General features: G+C 37.1%; 2 protein-coding genes across 2 annotated transcripts; one reads left to right on the top strand and one right to left on the bottom strand.

Annotated features, from left to right (window-relative positions):
• The first annotated feature begins 5,112 nt into the window (after positions 1–5,112).
• LOC143446828 (TLC domain-containing protein 5-like) lies at positions 5,113–9,568 on the top strand. The gene is made up of 7 exons (XM_076946646.1): positions 5,113–6,182; positions 6,294–6,409; positions 6,901–6,973; positions 7,698–7,848; positions 7,976–8,081; positions 8,157–8,277; positions 8,888–9,568. Exons 1-7 carry the CDS (start codon positions 6,103–6,105, stop codon positions 9,096–9,098), a joined length of 858 nt encoding a protein of 285 aa, XP_076802761.1. The 5' UTR covers positions 5,113–6,102; the 3' UTR covers positions 9,099–9,568.
• A 997-nt stretch (positions 9,569–10,565) lies between these two features.
• LOC143446317 (protein disulfide-isomerase A4-like) lies at positions 10,566–16,227 on the bottom strand. The gene is made up of 13 exons (XM_076945908.1): positions 16,078–16,227; positions 15,837–15,966; positions 14,395–14,576; positions 14,055–14,202; positions 13,676–13,902; positions 13,474–13,591; positions 13,236–13,394; positions 12,853–13,004; positions 12,480–12,631; positions 12,225–12,319; positions 11,723–11,869; positions 11,272–11,468; positions 10,566–11,071 (listed from the first exon to the last, which is right to left on the bottom strand). Exons 2-13 carry the CDS (start codon positions 15,925–15,927, stop codon positions 10,859–10,861), a joined length of 1,881 nt encoding a protein of 626 aa, XP_076802023.1. The 5' UTR covers positions 15,928–15,966; positions 16,078–16,227; the 3' UTR covers positions 10,566–10,858.
• Positions 16,228–17,620: the final 1,393 nt, after the last annotated feature.

Here is a 17,620-nt window from a genome sequence, read left to right as displayed (position 1 = left end):
CATTGGTAGTTCCTTTGTTAAATTGTTTTATTTTTTGAGAGTTAGTTTTGATGTTCTGTAATTTTGCATTGCAAGCTAATTTGTATGATTAGGCCTAATTAACGAATTTATGTTACAGAACATTTTTTGACTAACATGAAGCTGCGATCCAATTCAAGCCCAAAAGTAAGCTTTAACTTGCCTGAATTAACAAGATAAAGTTGTAAAGAGACGAGTAGAAAAAACAAATTTTGTCTTAGCTGTTTAGTTAACTTCATAACTTTCCTTGGTCGATAAAGTTCCTGATGTACAAAATGTAAACCAACCCAGTCGTACAGGTTTCTAACAGCAGCTTACTTATAAGTTACCAAAAATACTATTGCCTTCTTCATCAAGTTATACTCGGAACATACTAAAATGAAATTGCCGTCATAGCTATATGACCTGCCACGCAATTAGTCACAGTGATATGGCCAAAAAATGCCGCCGACTGAACTGTCTGTGTAAGGATGTTGACAGCATACCGAAAACGTGACATTGCACAATAAGTGGAAAAATACAACATTCCACTTATAACAAACACCTCTAATCTAATTAAAAAGCAATTTAAACTTTTGAAAGATATCAGGAAAGGAATGAGTAGGAATAGTTGATGTTCGAAAGTGCAGTTTTTGTAATAAGCTGCAAGGGACAAAAGTTGACATTGACACTAGCTTGATGACCACAACGTTAAAATTCCATGACGGTCCTCGAATGTCAGCAAATAAACAATGTTCGTGAAGAAATCCAATCTACGCTATCTACAGCTAAACCATTTAAAATTGGTTGCAAGTTTTCAACCGTCTGGCTACAACCAATCGATCTCGCTCAAGCTAGACACAGACGAACCACTATAAGCAAATTAAACTGAGTCAATAATCTTCCAAAGTTCAGCGAGTTCACAAACGTTAGCAGGCCGATTCTAATTCAGCACAGCTGCACAGTAATACAAATTGTCCCAAATTGATTTACGCGGTTTGAAAGCCATTTTTATTCATATAAATTGTAATCATTTTGCGTACATGTTGTCTTGACCCGGACCCAGTGGCATGTTTAAAGATATCAGATTAGTTCTTTAACCTACTCGCAATGGCGTTGTTGTTAATTTACAAATGCATCAGCCAGGCGTTGAAGCATTGACAAATGTAAGCAGCGCGAGGGCGAATTTGCTGCAAATCAAAACCACAAACGAACTTTTTCATAAAGAACACTAAAGGAGCGAACCGGATAGTTATTCGGTACGTATTCGATCAGTTCCATCGCTGTTTAAAATGCATGGATTCCGTAGCCTACCTAGTATGGAAGTGCACAACTGACCATACCCCGCGTTTCGTTACACAACTCCTCTGATACTTGACCGTTGGAAACAAGCTTGACAGTTGGAAACAAGCCTTAGTTGGAATTGGGAAGAATTTATCTCGCCGTGGATGACTATTATTTTGTCAAACACCTAACACAGCGTCACCTACCGAGTGCGAAACTTGTCCTAAGTTTAGGACGTGGTGCAGCAATTTCCATCGGACAACAACGGAGAGGTGGGGATTTTCTTCTCTATTCCTGTATGTTTTGATTTTCGTTCGTTGAGTTTTGATTGAGATAGGATATACACCACTCTGAACGAACGTTATTGTTTGAAATGTATTTTTAACCATGGGGTTTGCTAAAAGCCCAAAATTGGAATTTTTTCGACGATTTTCTTAGCCCAAGAACCGGTTATATTTAAGTCCCATTTTAAAGGTATTAAGGATAGGGTGTAGGGCTAACATATGTCCTTTTTTAGGAGGATTTGTCTTCTTTTCTAAAGAAAAATGAATTGCCCTCCGAGAACACTAAAAACTGTCCAAATGTCCTCTTTTTTGCATTATGCGTTTTCTTGCTTACATTTTCAACACAATTATTGTTTATGTGACTTTTCGACATGAGGCCTAAGTCAAGTCAGATGACTTTTTGACAACAGCATAAGGTCTAATCATTTTTCTTATCATTATTTTAATTTAGACAACCGTAAAAGCTAAATAAACCTAAGCAATAATGCCAAACAAGAATACTGTGTTTTCTGATGAACTGCGACAGAAGTATCCTTGTTTCAGAAAAGGACGTAATGGTTTTGAAGCTGAATGCATTATTCGTGCATATGCGTATTGTTATCCACAAACATGTGATAAATTCCTTGAACTTAAAACTTTATTTGCATTGTTCTTGCTGGCGAAATTGTTTTTTTATTAGGCGACGTAAATATGGTAGGCCTATTTGAGGGTACATTTTTTGGCAGGTTGAATATTAAGGTCTTGACGTCATATCCACCTTATAAAATTGTGGGTTTATATTTGTTAAAGTAGTTATTAGAAGTAGTTTATTAGAGGCTTGAAAAACGCTTTTTTCAACTTTTGATGGGGATTTTCCCCGGACGTTGATGACGTAGGATAGTTGTTTTGTGACGTCTTTTCTTTCATGGCCCTACAATGCGATGATGTTGCTATGAGTGGGTATGACGTTATAATTGGATAACTTTAACTGTGCACTTGATGCGCTATGGATGTGCTCTTCCATACTAGACTCGGTGTCGTGCCAAATTTGTTCCAGGCATTGTGACGTAAAAATGTCGCATGATTCAACGCAAGTTATCCGATCAAAAGCCTTAATTGTGTTCCCAGTAAGTTTGTACGTTTAATTTTTTTTTTGTAAGTTAAGTTTCTAACCTTATGAGCTTTTCCTGAATCCGAGGGCAATATACAAGGTTTAAAACGGAAAACTTACGCTGAGCAATGCCAAACATTTACGTCACAATATCCAGAAAAAATTTGGCAGCCGGTGTAGTACCAAAACCTGTCCCTCCATTGTGACGTCATAAACTGGGCTTGAATCAACATAAAATATAGTCACGCAATTTGAGAAATGAAAACTCATATCATCGAAGCAGAAGTAAAACAAGTTATCAACCATCAATCGTCCTCGCTCATATTCAAACAATTATTGCCAACATATGCGGTCTTTATGACAGATGAGTTTATTGTGTAATACTTCACAAGTAGTGCTCAAGCGAACTAAAATTTGTCATAAATTGGTGCCCTGATAAGTTCGAAATTGCTGAGTTAGTTGCACATTGAGCGAGAAAGAGTGTTACCAGCTATTAATGAAGTTTTGATGACCAAGTTTCAACAGCAAGATCAGCCAACTACGAACGCTAGTCAAGGAGGAAGTTTTCGAGACATTCCATCTACAATATCAGCAACCAGACTAATTCGAAAACAACAGAACTAATGGCATTGATACCTGGTTGATGTGATGAAGTTTTGATCGCCTAACCAACGTGTTATACATCTCCAAGAGCATGAGCAAACTATTGTATATATTTTTTACTCATCAAGAAACAAAGTCCACTGGACATCGCAACAAACTGCATCTTCCTACCGCGAACAAGTTTGCTACAGCCGCGGAACGACACACGCAGACGTGATCGCTCATTTTTTTTTACCTTCGACACGCAAGGGACTGCGACACTTCTGTAAGCTTATGTCTCATGTTTTGTATTTCAAGTGAAATGGTGTATTGATATTTGTTATATTTACCGAGCTCTGTCATTGTACTGTACTAAATTCTTGTTTTAATGACCGTGATAAATATTTTAATCAAAGACATAATTTTTTCGAGTAAAGGTTGCCTTCAATTTCATTTCAGGCAAGCTTTACTCTGAGAAGGAAGGCTATGTGACGATTACGTCACGAGTCACGAGTTGTTTTCGAGATGTTTGGAATTTAATTTGGGATCTTGGAATTCAGTTGTTTACCAGACTTGAGTTTTCCTTAATGACGTCAGATAAATTACCTCGCTTGAACTGGTGTGCCATATATATATCGATGCAATGTTTACAATCCTTCCTTTTTACGTGATCAATTTCACTGGTTACTGAGCGCGATGTAACATTCAGCAAGATTTGCCCGAAGGTGAAAGCCTTTTAATTGTGTTATAATAAATAAAAATGGGAACTTTATCATTTAGTAATTTGTATAGACAGAATCAAGCAACTAACAGCATAGTCACGCAATTTGAGAAATGAAAACTCATATCATCGAAGCAGAAGTAAAACAAGTTATCAACCATCAATCGTCCTCGCTCATATTCAAACAATTACCGCCAACATATGCGGTCTTTATGACAGATGAGTTTATTGTGTAATACTTCACACAAGCAGTGCACAAGCGAACTAAAATTTGTCATAAACATCTTCATAATAACTGTGTAAGCGGTCCAGCTTACACTCAACAGTCAAACAAATAACTATGAATAAACTTAAACTAACAAACAACTATATTTTACTCAACAGTCAACCGCAGTGTTGCCAGGTGGCCTAAAATTTGGAGAAAAAACAATAAATTGTCCTAATTTTAACTACTTTGTCCGAACGGTTAGCAAATCATTTGGGCACTTAATTTTTTTTCCTAATTTGGCCGAATTTAATTGGCCACTTTCAGATTTGATTTCAAAGCAAAGCAGCTTGTTTGCTCTTTATCCGCAACACATCCCCAACGTATCTCCAACAGTATCCTCAACTTGGCATTGCCAGCTTTGTTCAGTTAGGCTACAATACAATAAGCGCAAGTGTGGTAGTGAGGCAGGCCGGGCAAACTAATGTCGTGGGCCGTAGTTTGGTGACCCCTGCTTTAGTGCCTGATTAACTTTTCTTACGTTACCGCTGTCTGTTGTATGAGATATAGACAATAGAGCATTGCTTAAATATTAAGAATCAACAGTTTAGCCTTTAACATTCGTCGGTTTGTCGCTTGATACGTATTTTCAGTGTTCGTTTCCTCTTTAGTCATAATATTCATAACTGTGTAACTTACTATTCTGTGGCAACGGTTATTTTTTTACGACATGTAAATTGCTGCTTGTGAAATGTTGAACCACAAATAAAGCATATTTTTGTTTGTTCATATTTTTTAAAGCATATTTTTGTTTGTTCATATTTCATATTCACAATTTGTTCTAAAATGTCCGAGTTTCAGACTAACACAGTGTCCGAGATCTTTCCGAATTACCTGGCAACCCTGGTCAACCGTATTGATATCCTTCATAACTCTCGTCTTGTTAGAAGTTACCGAGAAGATCTCAGGCCCTTGAAGAAATGGAGGACAATGAAGTGTTTAATATCCCAACTGCACTAGTCGCTGTTCAGGTTACAGCTCCTTTTCTGCAGAGTAAAAACCATAATTCGATTTGAATTTATAACGTCACAATGGGGTACAGGTTTTGGTACTAGGCCTACACCGGAACAAATTTGGTACGACACCGGTTCTTCCAGGCTCTAGCTCAATCAATACAGCAATAGGCCAAACTAAAAAGTACGGCTGTTTTCGACGAGAAATCTTGTGTGAAATTGTGCAAAGGCGCAAATTTTGGCTTGATGGCGTACATTGAAGGCTAAATTCTTTGTATATTTCTTATAATTTGGCGATCAAGAAATTTTTTCCTTTTTTTTATGTATTATAAATCAAAGTGAAGATAAAAAAGTTCCGCTTTCACGTTAATGAATCTCGTGCGTGCGGTTGCCACACTTTCAATTATGGTCAATACCAAGTTCACATTATCACATAGTCATAGCTATAGGAGTATGACAAACTGCAAATCGACAGTGAGATAGTTCAACTATTAAGCTCCAGCACAACATCATCCTTTCGTTACACAGTTAATAGTTAGTTACAATTTCAGTGGATGGGTTGCTATTTGACTTTGTTTTGGAGGGTTTTGCTTAATGCAGAATTCTTATTTCTCGATTCAATTTGTAACTTCATTGTGACTTAGCTTACTGCCTTAAAGGTTTTTTATGAATTAGGTTTCCCTGGAACTTGATGAAATAAGTTTGTCATAATTTTGAAACTGCAAAAATATCATAATACTGATGGCAACAAAGTAAATTAGAAATTTCACATTTCAGTCATATTTAATTGGTTCTATTCTACTTTGCTTGTTAGATCAAAGTGTATATATGTTTCCATGTTATGATATCTTTTGGTAGTACCAGTACTCAGTACATACCGAGTGTAATAGCTGAGATTGATAATAAACCACACATACACACTGAAGATGGATCATCTCGCTCAGCGTGTACTTGGTTGGACATTGATGTGGTTCACTTTATATCATACAAGCTGCAAGATATTAAGGTATTTTCTGCTTTTCAGTTAGACTGTGCATTTTTGCCATATACAGGTTAGAGAAGTTTACTTTCCATTCACAGCAGCTGTATATATTTTTCATGTGAATTTCAAATGTAGAAGTAAAGGAGCGGAGTATAACTGCAGGATTGTAACTTTAGTCCACGCAACAACTATCACCATATCTTCATGCTACATATCATTCTTTTATGGAACAAATCCTTTCACTATTTCAGGTAAATGAGGTAGGCTATGAATCGGAGATGCGCTGAAAGGAGTAATTGTTTGAGTTCGTGCAAACACAAACATATACTACATAAGTTGACACCAAGGAATCTTGAATCTACTTATATCAGCACCAAGCAATAAAGTTTCATAACTATGTTGCTTAATTTAGTTTATAACATTATGACACAGTTACTAAAAGTTGGTTTTGTTTAACAAAATCAAATGGCACTTGAGAACCTAAATTTGCTTGATATGTATTTGAGTGTATACTAATTTAATATTTTAAGTTTAATTACAGTACATTAAAATCTCATTTAATTGTAAATTAAGGAAGGCTTGTCCCGTAATCTGCTATGATTAACCGGTTCATTTATTTGTTTACCATTGTATATATAGATGTTTGTTTGTTTTGCAACATTTGCTATTGTATCATGTGTACTGTAACTACATTTGTACACAAGTGGTTTGGTTGGTTTTAACCACCGTGAAATTATGTCAGGTACTCCCAACAGTCCGGAACAATTGTTTATTATCACTGTTTCGCTGGGATACTTCCTCTATGACTTTGCATGGTATGTTATAAAAGTATGTATGCTGAATTTTATTAAAAATGTCATTTATAGGTATATAATCACGTTTTTATTTGAATTTAACTTTATCTATCTTTTTTACTGCCTAACAGCATTTTTGGAATATATACTGTATTAAAAATATATTTTATCTTTAATATGTTCTTAAAAACTAAAAATCTGAATGAATATGTCTCATCAACTTGCACTGCTCCTCATTCAAATATGGTTATGTTTAGAGCCTGAAGATGTTTTTGTACAACTATTTTGCTGTTTCGAATTATTTTAGATTAATTTCTAATTGACAAGCTACTTCAATAATGTGTAGGTTGTCAAGCAATAACATATGTAAACTAAACACAGTTAATAAACCCAAGTAACCAGCATCTGGATGATCGCTACACTTATGTCTGTCACTAAACCAAGTTTAATCTCAGCAAGTTGCACCACCATCACGTTGCAAACAATGTCTTTTTTGTTAACTTGTTACCTGTTTATTTGACTTGAGTTTTAGCTTTAAAAATGAAAAGAAATGTTAAATTTTCAATTTAAGTTAAATATAAGAAATAATTATTAATTAGACTAAACATTTATATGTATACAATTGAATTGGACGTTCCAAATTTTATCCTTTTGTGACTCAAATTGGTCAAATTCAAAGCATACTCAGATGTTGCCATTTTTTATGCCAATTTTCTGTTATAATACCTCTTCAAATTTATATTAGGTGTTTATATCATCAAAGTGAAGGGCCAGTAATGTTACTTCACCATGTAATTAGTGTTTCCTTCATGATCGTGTGTCTATGCCTCGGTGTCTCTGGGATAGAAGTGGTTACAACTATATTTGGTAGTGAGGTTACTTCCGTTTTCTTGAATGTAAGTTAAAGTTATTTTTATCTGCCTGTATTGGAATTCAGTGAAATGTAATTGACTGCTACTTCACACCTGGTAATCAATTTTAAGTTTATATTTTGTCCTGACCAAAAATCTTCAAAATTTTCAGATCCGTTGGTTTATGAAAGAGCACAATGTTTACAGTGGCACATATGTTGGCTTAATAATCGACTATCTATTTGTAGCTCTGTTTATTGGGGTGCGGATCGGAGTAGGTAAATTTCATAGCTGATGTTTATTTTCCTCACATCTTTTCATTAAAATCTGTATAATATCCATTTTACTTACAGGTGGTTACCTCATGTTTTCCGTTCTTCAATCGTCAAAGTCCCCAGTCATAGTCAAAGTCGGAGGATTTTCTTTATACTGTGTGAATTGCTTTTTCTTGTTCCAAATCCTCTCCTTTGCCAGGTAACATTTCATACATATGCATTTTTTCAAAGTAGTTACCAGTACCTTCATTTTTAGCATACCAGCCATTGCCAGATTTGCATAGTGGAGTGACTTGGGGTCCAGCATAGGTGGGGGCCCTATTATTAATATATAATTGAAGCACATATGTGCCAAGTTTAGCTTTATTAACTTCAACACATTTTTGTAGACCTAATTAAACTAGTCAGCTGCTGTTATTGTTCAATCGATAAAGAATTCGAATAACGTCAGTGTAATATTGCGTCAACTAAAACTGTGTATAGTTAGCATGCAGTGGCGTATTTAGGGTTGCGTTGAGCGGAGCCAAAAAGCGGTTTTGAAATTCCCAAACATGTCCACCACGCCCAAAATGTGTGAGGCGCAAAAGTTTTGTGTATCGTGAGTATTTTTACGTAATACATCAGTTTATTTTTGCTCATTTTTAACACAGTGTAGTTGGCCAACAAATTGGCGGGGGCCCGGCCCCCTTTTCCCCAACCCCCCAAATCGGGCCCTGATACCAGCACATGAGCCTTTAATTTCATTAATGCAACCTATGTTAGATCAGTATTATGCTAATTTTTAGCTGTAACATCACTTGAATGTTTAGGCATCGATTCACAAAAAGTTTAACTGGTCAGTCTACGAAGAACTCGAAAGAAAAACTATCGGGCACAACAATTAGGAATGGGTCGACAAGCAGTCCCTGTAGAAATGGCAAAGTTTTGATCAACGGACATTCTCACAAAAAGGAAATTGTTTGTGATGCTTTAGTGTACTCAAGTGGTGACTTTGAAAGCTCACCTTTTCTGTCAGGTTAATGATGTGTTATACAGTATACTGTGATTCCTTCCATTTTTGTCTATGTACTAGTTGTGTGGGTTAGTATTCACACAATCTGTTCAAGCTGGGTTTACACAATTTCTACATTTTCAAATTGAAATTTATGTGTCTTACCAAATATACCTTTTCCATATCAATTTATGCAGTTTCTGACAAAGTTAAAAGTATGTACTTACCAGCTCATATTCCACCTGCAAGTTCACTGTTATTGAAAATAGTTATATGCACCAATATGATTGTATTATCGTAAGAGTTGAAGCCTAGCTAAATTAACGTTTTCTACACATTTTCGCTTTTTGTAGCATTTTTGTTTATTTTAGGTGTAGATTTTGCACTTTTTTGTGTTGATTTACTTTTTCATATGCGTAACATAACAAGATTCTGAGATTGAATTGTGATTTGGTGGATTATTCGTTGATTTCACTTATAAAGTAACCATGCAAATAAAGTAGTTTCGTGTTGTGAAAGGGCACACAGAAGATCAGTGCAGTCAGTTGCTGGCTTACGTCGGGTTGAGGTGCTCGTGACAGAGTGTGTTGTACTAGTACAGGCGTTTTTTTATAACGCGCAGTCTAATATCTGTATAATAGTCTGTAATCTGACCTCCAAAGAACTCTTTGATCTGTCATCAAGACGTTGGGTAACAGCTGTTTATCGTCTCCATGGCAACGTTGGTCTGCACGCAATGCTAGCCGAAAAGAACATGGAACTTTGGTAAGAGTCAGGTTATCTCAGGGTAACGACGACTCTTTCTTTTTTGATGCCTGTTAAGCGTATTCCAAGAAGCTTCGCAGTAGTAAACTTTAACACTCCTCCGTCTTCATGAGATGATTGTAAGTCGGCTTTTGTAAAACTATAGAGAACCTCAAAATCACCGAAAACTTTGACATTATTAGTTATTACAGAAGTGACAGCTAATGTACGGGTCGGAAAAAGAATGGCTCTACAATCTAGATCAATCAAGTGAAAACACAAACAGAATATACCTTCTTTTTGACGTCATTTCCGTAGGCTGTTGCAAAATATGTTAAAATAAAACAGTTCACGCTAAACGTACACTGATGCACACCATATAATGACCGTGCTTTGCTAAAAAACTACATTGGGGCCAAAATGGGGTTTTGGGTGTGATCTTCGGGTCTACTCCTTACGCTGATGTACCACATGTCTCACTGGAGCACAACTAAGTTCAAAAGGCACTGACGATTTTGATGGACTTTCAATCACTCTTGGCAAAAGTGGTTTTGTTGCAGATTTGTCCACTTGTGTCCCTCTTTGAGCAATTTTAATTCCTCGGTGCGGTTAATGCTACCTAACTAACGTTTTAACAAGGCTGTACAAAAATACTCACTGTTTTGTGGAGAACCAACGTGTATTATATCACGATCATGAGCCGGTATTCGGCGGTTTCCCGAAACAAAATCACATACTCAGTGAGCGAACCATGACGGTTGCATTTGAAACTATATTTTGCAACAAATCAAAGAAACTTCAACGACAATTTAACACAACTCGGTAGACGAACATTGAGTGTACGGTAAACTGCTTCATACTGTGTAACAACATATTGCTTCACGCAAATCACGTTAAATAAGCTTATTGCATTCGCTTTTGAACAAAGGGGGTGTAATAAGGGTTTTGATGGATAGGAAAAAGACGTAAGTGTTTTTTGGTAAATACTTACTTTCATAAAATAAACTGTATTCAAATTTGTTACTATGCACGGATTGGGGGACATCTACAGCTCGTCCTTGCTTGACCCCGATGACGTGTTTTCGTTGATGTATTTGACAAGGTCATCTAACTCTCTAGCGCCTTCATACTTTAGCGGTGATTGTTTGGAACCAGCCGGTGCCCAATAAATAGTGGGAAAGCCTTCGACCTTGTAAGCGTTGTGAGGCACGTCGTTGGCGGTGGCGTCCATTTTTGCTATCACGACTTTTTCGTTGTCCTGTGAAAGGAGTTAGAAATTAAGAAGTGCATGCTCTTCTCTGAAACGGTTCATTGAATGACTGGCAGGTGAAAATACCTTACACAACTGATAAAAAACTTTGCAAACAAGTTCCGGTTTTAGCAAATGAAGTATCACAGCATATACAGAGCAAAGCAACATCAGATATACACATTACACACGCTTGATGGAAAACTTACTTTGAATTTTTTGCCAAGTTTCTTATAAACAGGCTCCAGTTTCTTACAGTGGCCACACCAAGGTGCATAGAACTCGACCAAAACATTTGTATCGTCCTTCATCACAATTTGGTCAAATGTGTCAGCAACAATAACTTTCACTGGTCCACTGTTCTTCTTTGGTTTTGGAGCAGACTTGAATTTTGGCTTGATTTTACCTGAAGGAGAAATGTCATGAATAGTGGTTAAACCGAAAACCTTTTGATAGAAGAGGTGAACGTGCTAAGATTGAGTAGTAAATGGGGTCATTAGTATTACCAACACTATAGTACAACTAAACTGAAGGTAATACTTACAGTCCTAGCTCTATGCTGACACTAAACAAAAATTTTATTTCAACCAAAGCAAAAGTTGGATGAGCAGTGATTAGTCAAAGTATACCTGGTAACCTATTTACAACAAACATAATTACCAGCTTGGAAATCCTGAACAAATTCTCTCAAGACATCTGCATCAAATTCATCATTTGGTTCCATGGGATACTTTCGATCGTTATCATCGTATGCAATCACATTTATTTCCTCCGGCGAATCTTCCAATCCAACTTTCTTCAGTTCCTCTACAGAATTTTGTAACACAGGAACATGTTTTTGTAAGTGGCGAACTTAAATCCAGAACTACCAAATCTAGGACTGGATCAACGAAGTGACAAATGCCACTTTTTCATGTTACAGTGTTAACCGCCTCACCTAGTACTGTACTTATAGAGTTTAAACGTAGACACTAGTGTTTCTTAATTTTATAAAAATAGCTTTAAAACAGTTTAAATGACTACCGAAAAACGAAAATTGGAGGACCCTGCTAAGCATTAGCCATAGATCATCCCATGGTTGGTTAATCCGGCACAAGGATAAACAAAAATTGATAGGTCAGTACAAAACAGGCCAATTCTGGTCAAAACTATGATATTATACCTTGGAATTCGTCTTCACTTGCAATGGCAAACGTAACCGACTTCATTTCATTAGCAACCTCAAGTACTTTGGCTCTCCACATCTGGGTTGCTTTTCTGCAGAAATTAATAGTTAACTGCTTTACGCACTGAACTCTAAATAATCACGTTTCACCATTTATTAATTTAAGCAAACATTAACACCTACGTGCCACAGAGGTCTGGGAAAAAATGAAGATAATTTACTTTTTAAGGAAACTAATTCTACAGTGAATACCTGTAATCAAAACTGAAGTCAACTCCGTAATAAACAACCACAAGAGGGCGTTGCGTGTATCGCTTGTTCATGTTGTCACGAGTTCTGTGACCAACCAATGGAACGGCATGCTCCTTGTAAAACTTCTCCAAATCTGCTTTGGTGGTATCTTCCTGTGAAATTGGCAAAAGTAGTGATTATTTATTGTAACAGAAACATAAAGCCATTGACTAAAAGTATTTGGTATATTTAAAACAGTGCTGTGTTCACTAAGGTTTCACAAAAATGTTGCATAGGCAAACAGCAAGCTTCATGCAACATTGAGTAGAGCAAGGACGTACTAGAAAAACAAAAATATTACTTCAACATTTACAATAGTCAAGTTAATGCTTACAATTATTTTTAACTTGTACTCTTTTTTCTCATATTTTGATTGAAATCTCTCAGGGTGGAACAGCTTGATGTCACCAACTTGAGCACCAATGTCCTTCATGACGTCACCAACGAATGTATGATGGAAGTTGTATTCAGAACGAAGACTGTTACCTGTAAAGTAGAACATTGTCGCGGCATGTTGCTGAGTATTGGCCACAGACAAAGTGAAAATAAACGACTGAAAAGCCTTGACTTATGAGTATCCTCTGTCAATCATACTTGCCAATTCGTCAACTATTTATGCTTGTACTTGACTGTGCGATGCAAATGTAGAACAAAAAACATTTGCCACAGCTACTGTTGCAATGTTACACAGGCTTCTAACACCACGTTGATACTCACCTGCGACTTGGAAAGTTTCCAAGGCCGGGTCATCTTCCCCACTGAAGCAACCGATAATCGTTACATCTGATGCTTGGTGGAGCATGTTTCGCATCGTCTTAACACTGTTCACAGGCGTAGAGGGTGGCTTGCTTTGCTCAAGCATGTAATTCATAATTCCTAGTAAACAAATGTTCATACTGAAAACATATTGCTGTGGCACATCACATCGAATATATCGTGTGGGGAGAAAAGTTACCTTGCTTGTCCCGTCCGCCTCCATATTCATATGCTCTGCCTCTTCTAAACAGCTTCAAGGTAGGGTATCCAGTCACCTCAAACCTCTCACCAAGTTTAGGCTGAGTCGTCGCATCAACCTAAAATAACAAAAATAATGTTTATAAACTGCAAAGCCAAGTAATAAACCTCGTGCACTTTCAGTGGGATACAACGAGCTTCACCTTAGCCAGGGGAATGGGTGGGTCACGCTTCTTGAGCTCCTGTGCGACAGATTCGTATTCCGGTGCCAATTTCTTGCAATGACCACACCAGGGAGCATAAAACTCAACTAAGATTATGTCAGCGTTGTCTACAATCGAATCAAAATTTTCTTCAGTAAGAGTGATCACTGCTTCTGGTGGTGGCTTCCAGTTTGGATCAGAAAGCTCCAACACACGGTTGATAATATCTGGCAAGAGACATTTTCTTATGTTTACCATCATACAAATTGATAATTAAGCAAAGTTAACCCAAACTATCAGTAATCATATCATTTTTCTGCACACAAAAAAATTCATGAGCTGCTTGTAGTTTTTCAAAGGAGATTGATAATTTACTTACCGTTCTTAGAACGTGGACCGTCATATTTAATTGCTTCACCATTTTTCAAAATCTTAATAGTCGGATAACCCTGTACTTCATATTTGGAAGCCAGCTCCTTACTGATAGTGGCATCAATTTTTGCAACGTTAACTTTTCCTTCAAGTTCCTATGTTCAAAGAAGTATTTTACTAAAAAAATTATTACAATTGTTATTCATTTAAAACTACTCTTCATTAAAATGCTGAAGACTACAACTCCAAACCTGAAATAAGCTACAAAGTGCATTCTCAATTTGCGAACCAAGACACCTATACTTAAGCAAAAAAAAAATTACTAAGTGTATAACTTGTATGCTTACTTTGGCAATTTCTTCATATTCTGGTGCAAATGATTTGCAGTGACCGCACCAGGGGGCATAAAATTCCAACAAAACAACTTCTTTTCCCTCAACAAAATCATCAAAGTTTTCGTCAGTTAAAACATAAACGCCACCTTCCTGTACAGGCACTTGACTTTCTTTTGACTCGCCATCATCTTTTTCTGTAGCACATGAAGAAAGTAAACAAACTGTATAAGTCATCTCACCTATAGATCTATTTGAAATTTAAAACGTCGGCATAACAGGACTTGCAATTAAACAAACCATAAAGGTTTGACTTTCGGGAGGAAAAATAAAATAAATTGTGTGCATAAATGTGCATGCTTTGAGAGTACTTTATTTGTGGGGGGAAATCACCCATTAACATTACAGTCATTGATCTGCTCGGTTACAAAAAGTGTTGGAATTCTGCTGTGTGCTAATGGAAACATTATTTTGAAAGCAGCATATTTATATATACGAGGCGAAGGGGGTTTAGTACTGCAAAAATATGACAGCAAATCATTCGACAATACAAAAACGTATTATGGGTTGGCAAAAGGCTGGCTGTAGGAAAGCAACAATTCAGTAAAAATTTTACAACCTGAGAAAGTTAGAATTTCAACTATATAGTTTTGAGAATGATATGCATGGGAGTTTGTACTCTTTGAAATTTAAGGTCTAAATTGGAAATGCACGACAACATAATGCATTGCATACCAGAAAACTGCTACCAAAATTGGGACATCACATTTTGGACGAGACCCAACAATTCTTTTGAGGGGTTCATGACAAGAAAATGGTTGACAACCTAACAGTACGAAGTAGGTTTAGAACAGCCAAATAGTCAACTACTGAAAACAGCAGCATTTAACTTAAAATACACATTCTAAACGTTTTCCCATGCTGCTGCTCGCCTGCAGATTATGGTAGTTTTTGCTGACATCTCGGGTGTACAGGGAAGCAGCTGGTGTGCACTACAAATCGTGGTCCAAGGCTGCCCGGCGTTTGTGATAGGCAAGGCACAGCCCTTTACGATAAAAATTGGGGAGAAATCTGTGTCTCTTTTTTTTGGAGACATCGGTTTCAGTAATAATGTTTTGGCCAAAAAACTTTGGTGTCCTCTTGCCATACTCTGCAGCCAGGGGCTGCTGCATAGCTAAAAAAATAGTGATAGACCATAATGGAAAATGTGGCATCAGTACGCATGAAAATTCAAAGTGCATGTCGAACTTTGCTGTCTTCACATCGATTTACAGTAAACAAATTTCTTGTAGAAAACTGCTGCACTTTCCAGTTGGAGTAAAATGTAATGCAGGTGTGATTCTCAGGCTACAGAACCCATATTCTCGTGAAATATTGTGTCATTTTTCAGAGCATATTGAATAATACGCTCTTTATTTCAGCACAATCTCCAACAATAGCCTAAATATATAACTTACCTGCAACATCGTCTTCCTCTGCTTTGCAATTGTTTGAAACAAGTAGTAAAACAGCAAGAAGAAATGCAATCTTTCTTAACTTTAGCATCATGCCAACTGCAAGTCTTCAACGTCAGAACGTATATGTAGGCTACGAAGTGATGTTACAAAAACAATTATTGCACTAACAAACCGATGATTCCTTGGCAGGTATAGGTATACGCTAAATGTTGCAAGTAGACGTTGGACGGCCTAGGCCTACCTATAAAGCAACAGCAGTTTTCAACAGGGTTCAGTTGTTGAATACAACCTGCCAATTATCTAGACGTAGTTACTCCAACCTAAACAAAAAATGTAAATCATTAAGGCGTTACAGATATTCTACGCAGCTTGCCTAGTGTTGCATATACGCAAAGTTATTGGACTTTATAAGTTCATATCGACGCGACACTGGTACCAGAGCGATTTGAAGCTCTATTGAGACAGCTAGCCATTGAACTCTTGCGCCGAAGGCAGAGCCGATTTCGACCAATAAAATAAAGCAACGTAACATACACGTGTAAAATGCATCATCTCTATCCACTCAAGCGAAGCGAGTAGCTCAAGCGTAAAAATTATTGCACACTCTGTAGAGTTCAAAATATAAATGTAACTACAATTTGTTAGAAGGAAGCTTTGTAATGACAAGCAGTGCACATATATATATTTGTTATAAACTAATTTACAAAGTTAATTGTTTCAAGTAGATTTTTAATGGGCATACAAGAAATTTATCTGATCAGCTGAGTAGCCGAGTAGCTACAAGAGGGGTGCTCAAACATTTTGGACTATGGCACACCAAAACATTCCGGATTCTACCGCGGCACACCGGCTTACTATGTCGACGCTATTAGCTTTTTACAAACTTTTCGACCCAAGCCGTTAACCCAAAACTATACACGGTAGAAGTCACCTCAAGTCAACTTTATTTTAATCAATGCATACCAGTAAAATCATTTATTCTTACTGCAATGTGAAGGGTGTGTCTGCTTTTGCGGGCTAACAGTCTTGATTCGGGGCTTAAAATCAGACAAGCACGCCTTTAGTTCCTCTTCGAAAGCATTAAGTTCTGATCTTTTACTTGCTCTAGAATAGATCACCGTCAGTGAAGAATATGCCGATTCACACAAGTAAGTTATGGCAAATGATAATATAATGCCAATGGCTTGTCGCGCAATATGTGGATACTCCTGACAGGCCAGGTTTACCCAGAAACTGCCAACGTTCGTATCATCGTATCATTGTATCTCAGTTGTAAGGAGCGATCCATTCTTAGTTCGAACAGTTATTCTTGAGCTGCCAATTCCAAGCTAGTGACATCTTTTATCACAGATTGATTAAACGGATTTCTTATCCAATTGTACTCGGAAGTATTGATGTCTGGAAAGTAACATGAAAACTTGCATTGAAGGATGACCAAGTGATTGCAAATAGTCTTTGTTAATACCGGTACCTCCTCAGATCCGGCAACTGTTGCTGTAAGGGGAAACATTTGTAAGAATCCTTAATCAATTTTTTACACCATAGTTCTAGCTTCAGTTGAAATGCTCGAAGTTTGTCGGTAACTAATAACAGAGTTTTATTTTTCATTTCATAACAGCCGCTAGAGCGCTGGACATGCAAACTTGCAATAATGTGGCCCGTAGACCGTGTTCGATACCGAGTGGCGCTTTCATTGCAATGCCCTTAGGCAAGACATTAACGACGCATGCCGTTGTTCAGTGGACCTGAAAAGCAGTTCCAAATTGGCTGCGCATTCTTTCAGT

Source organism: Clavelina lepadiformis, chromosome 2 (genome assembly GCF_947623445.1).
Source record: "Clavelina lepadiformis chromosome 2, kaClaLepa1.1, whole genome shotgun sequence".
NCBI classification, from domain to species: Eukaryota; Metazoa; Chordata; class Ascidiacea; order Aplousobranchia; family Clavelinidae; genus Clavelina; species Clavelina lepadiformis.
This window is presented reverse-complemented; position numbering and strand designations above follow the sequence as displayed.

What these genes read in the sequence shown, in the direction of transcription:
- LOC143446828 (XM_076946646.1), top strand. Translation starts at nt 6,103, where the DNA reads ATGGATCATCTCGCTCAGCGTGTACTTGGTTGGACATTGATGTGGTTC. An exon ending in TTCCTCTATGACTTTGCATG is followed by an intron (nt 6,974 to 7,697) that starts GTATGTTATAAA and finishes AATTTATATTAG; the next exon opens with GTGTTTATATCATCAAAGTG. An exon ending in CAAATCCTCTCCTTTGCCAG is followed by an intron (nt 8,278 to 8,887) that starts GTAACATTTCAT and finishes TTGAATGTTTAG; the next exon opens with GCATCGATTCACAAAAAGTT.
- LOC143446317 (XM_076945908.1), bottom strand. Translation starts at nt 15,927, where the DNA reads ATGATGCTAAAGTTAAGAAAGATTGCATTTCTTCTTGCTGTTTTACTA. An exon ending in CACCCATTCCCCTGGCTAAG is followed by an intron (nt 13,592 to 13,675) that starts GTGAAGCTCGTT and finishes TTGTTATTTTAG; the next exon opens with GTTGATGCGACGACTCAGCC. An exon ending in AACTTGGCAAAAAATTCAAA is followed by an intron (nt 11,072 to 11,271) that starts GTAAGTTTTCCA and finishes CTCCTTTCACAG; the next exon opens with GACAACGAAAAAGTCGTGAT.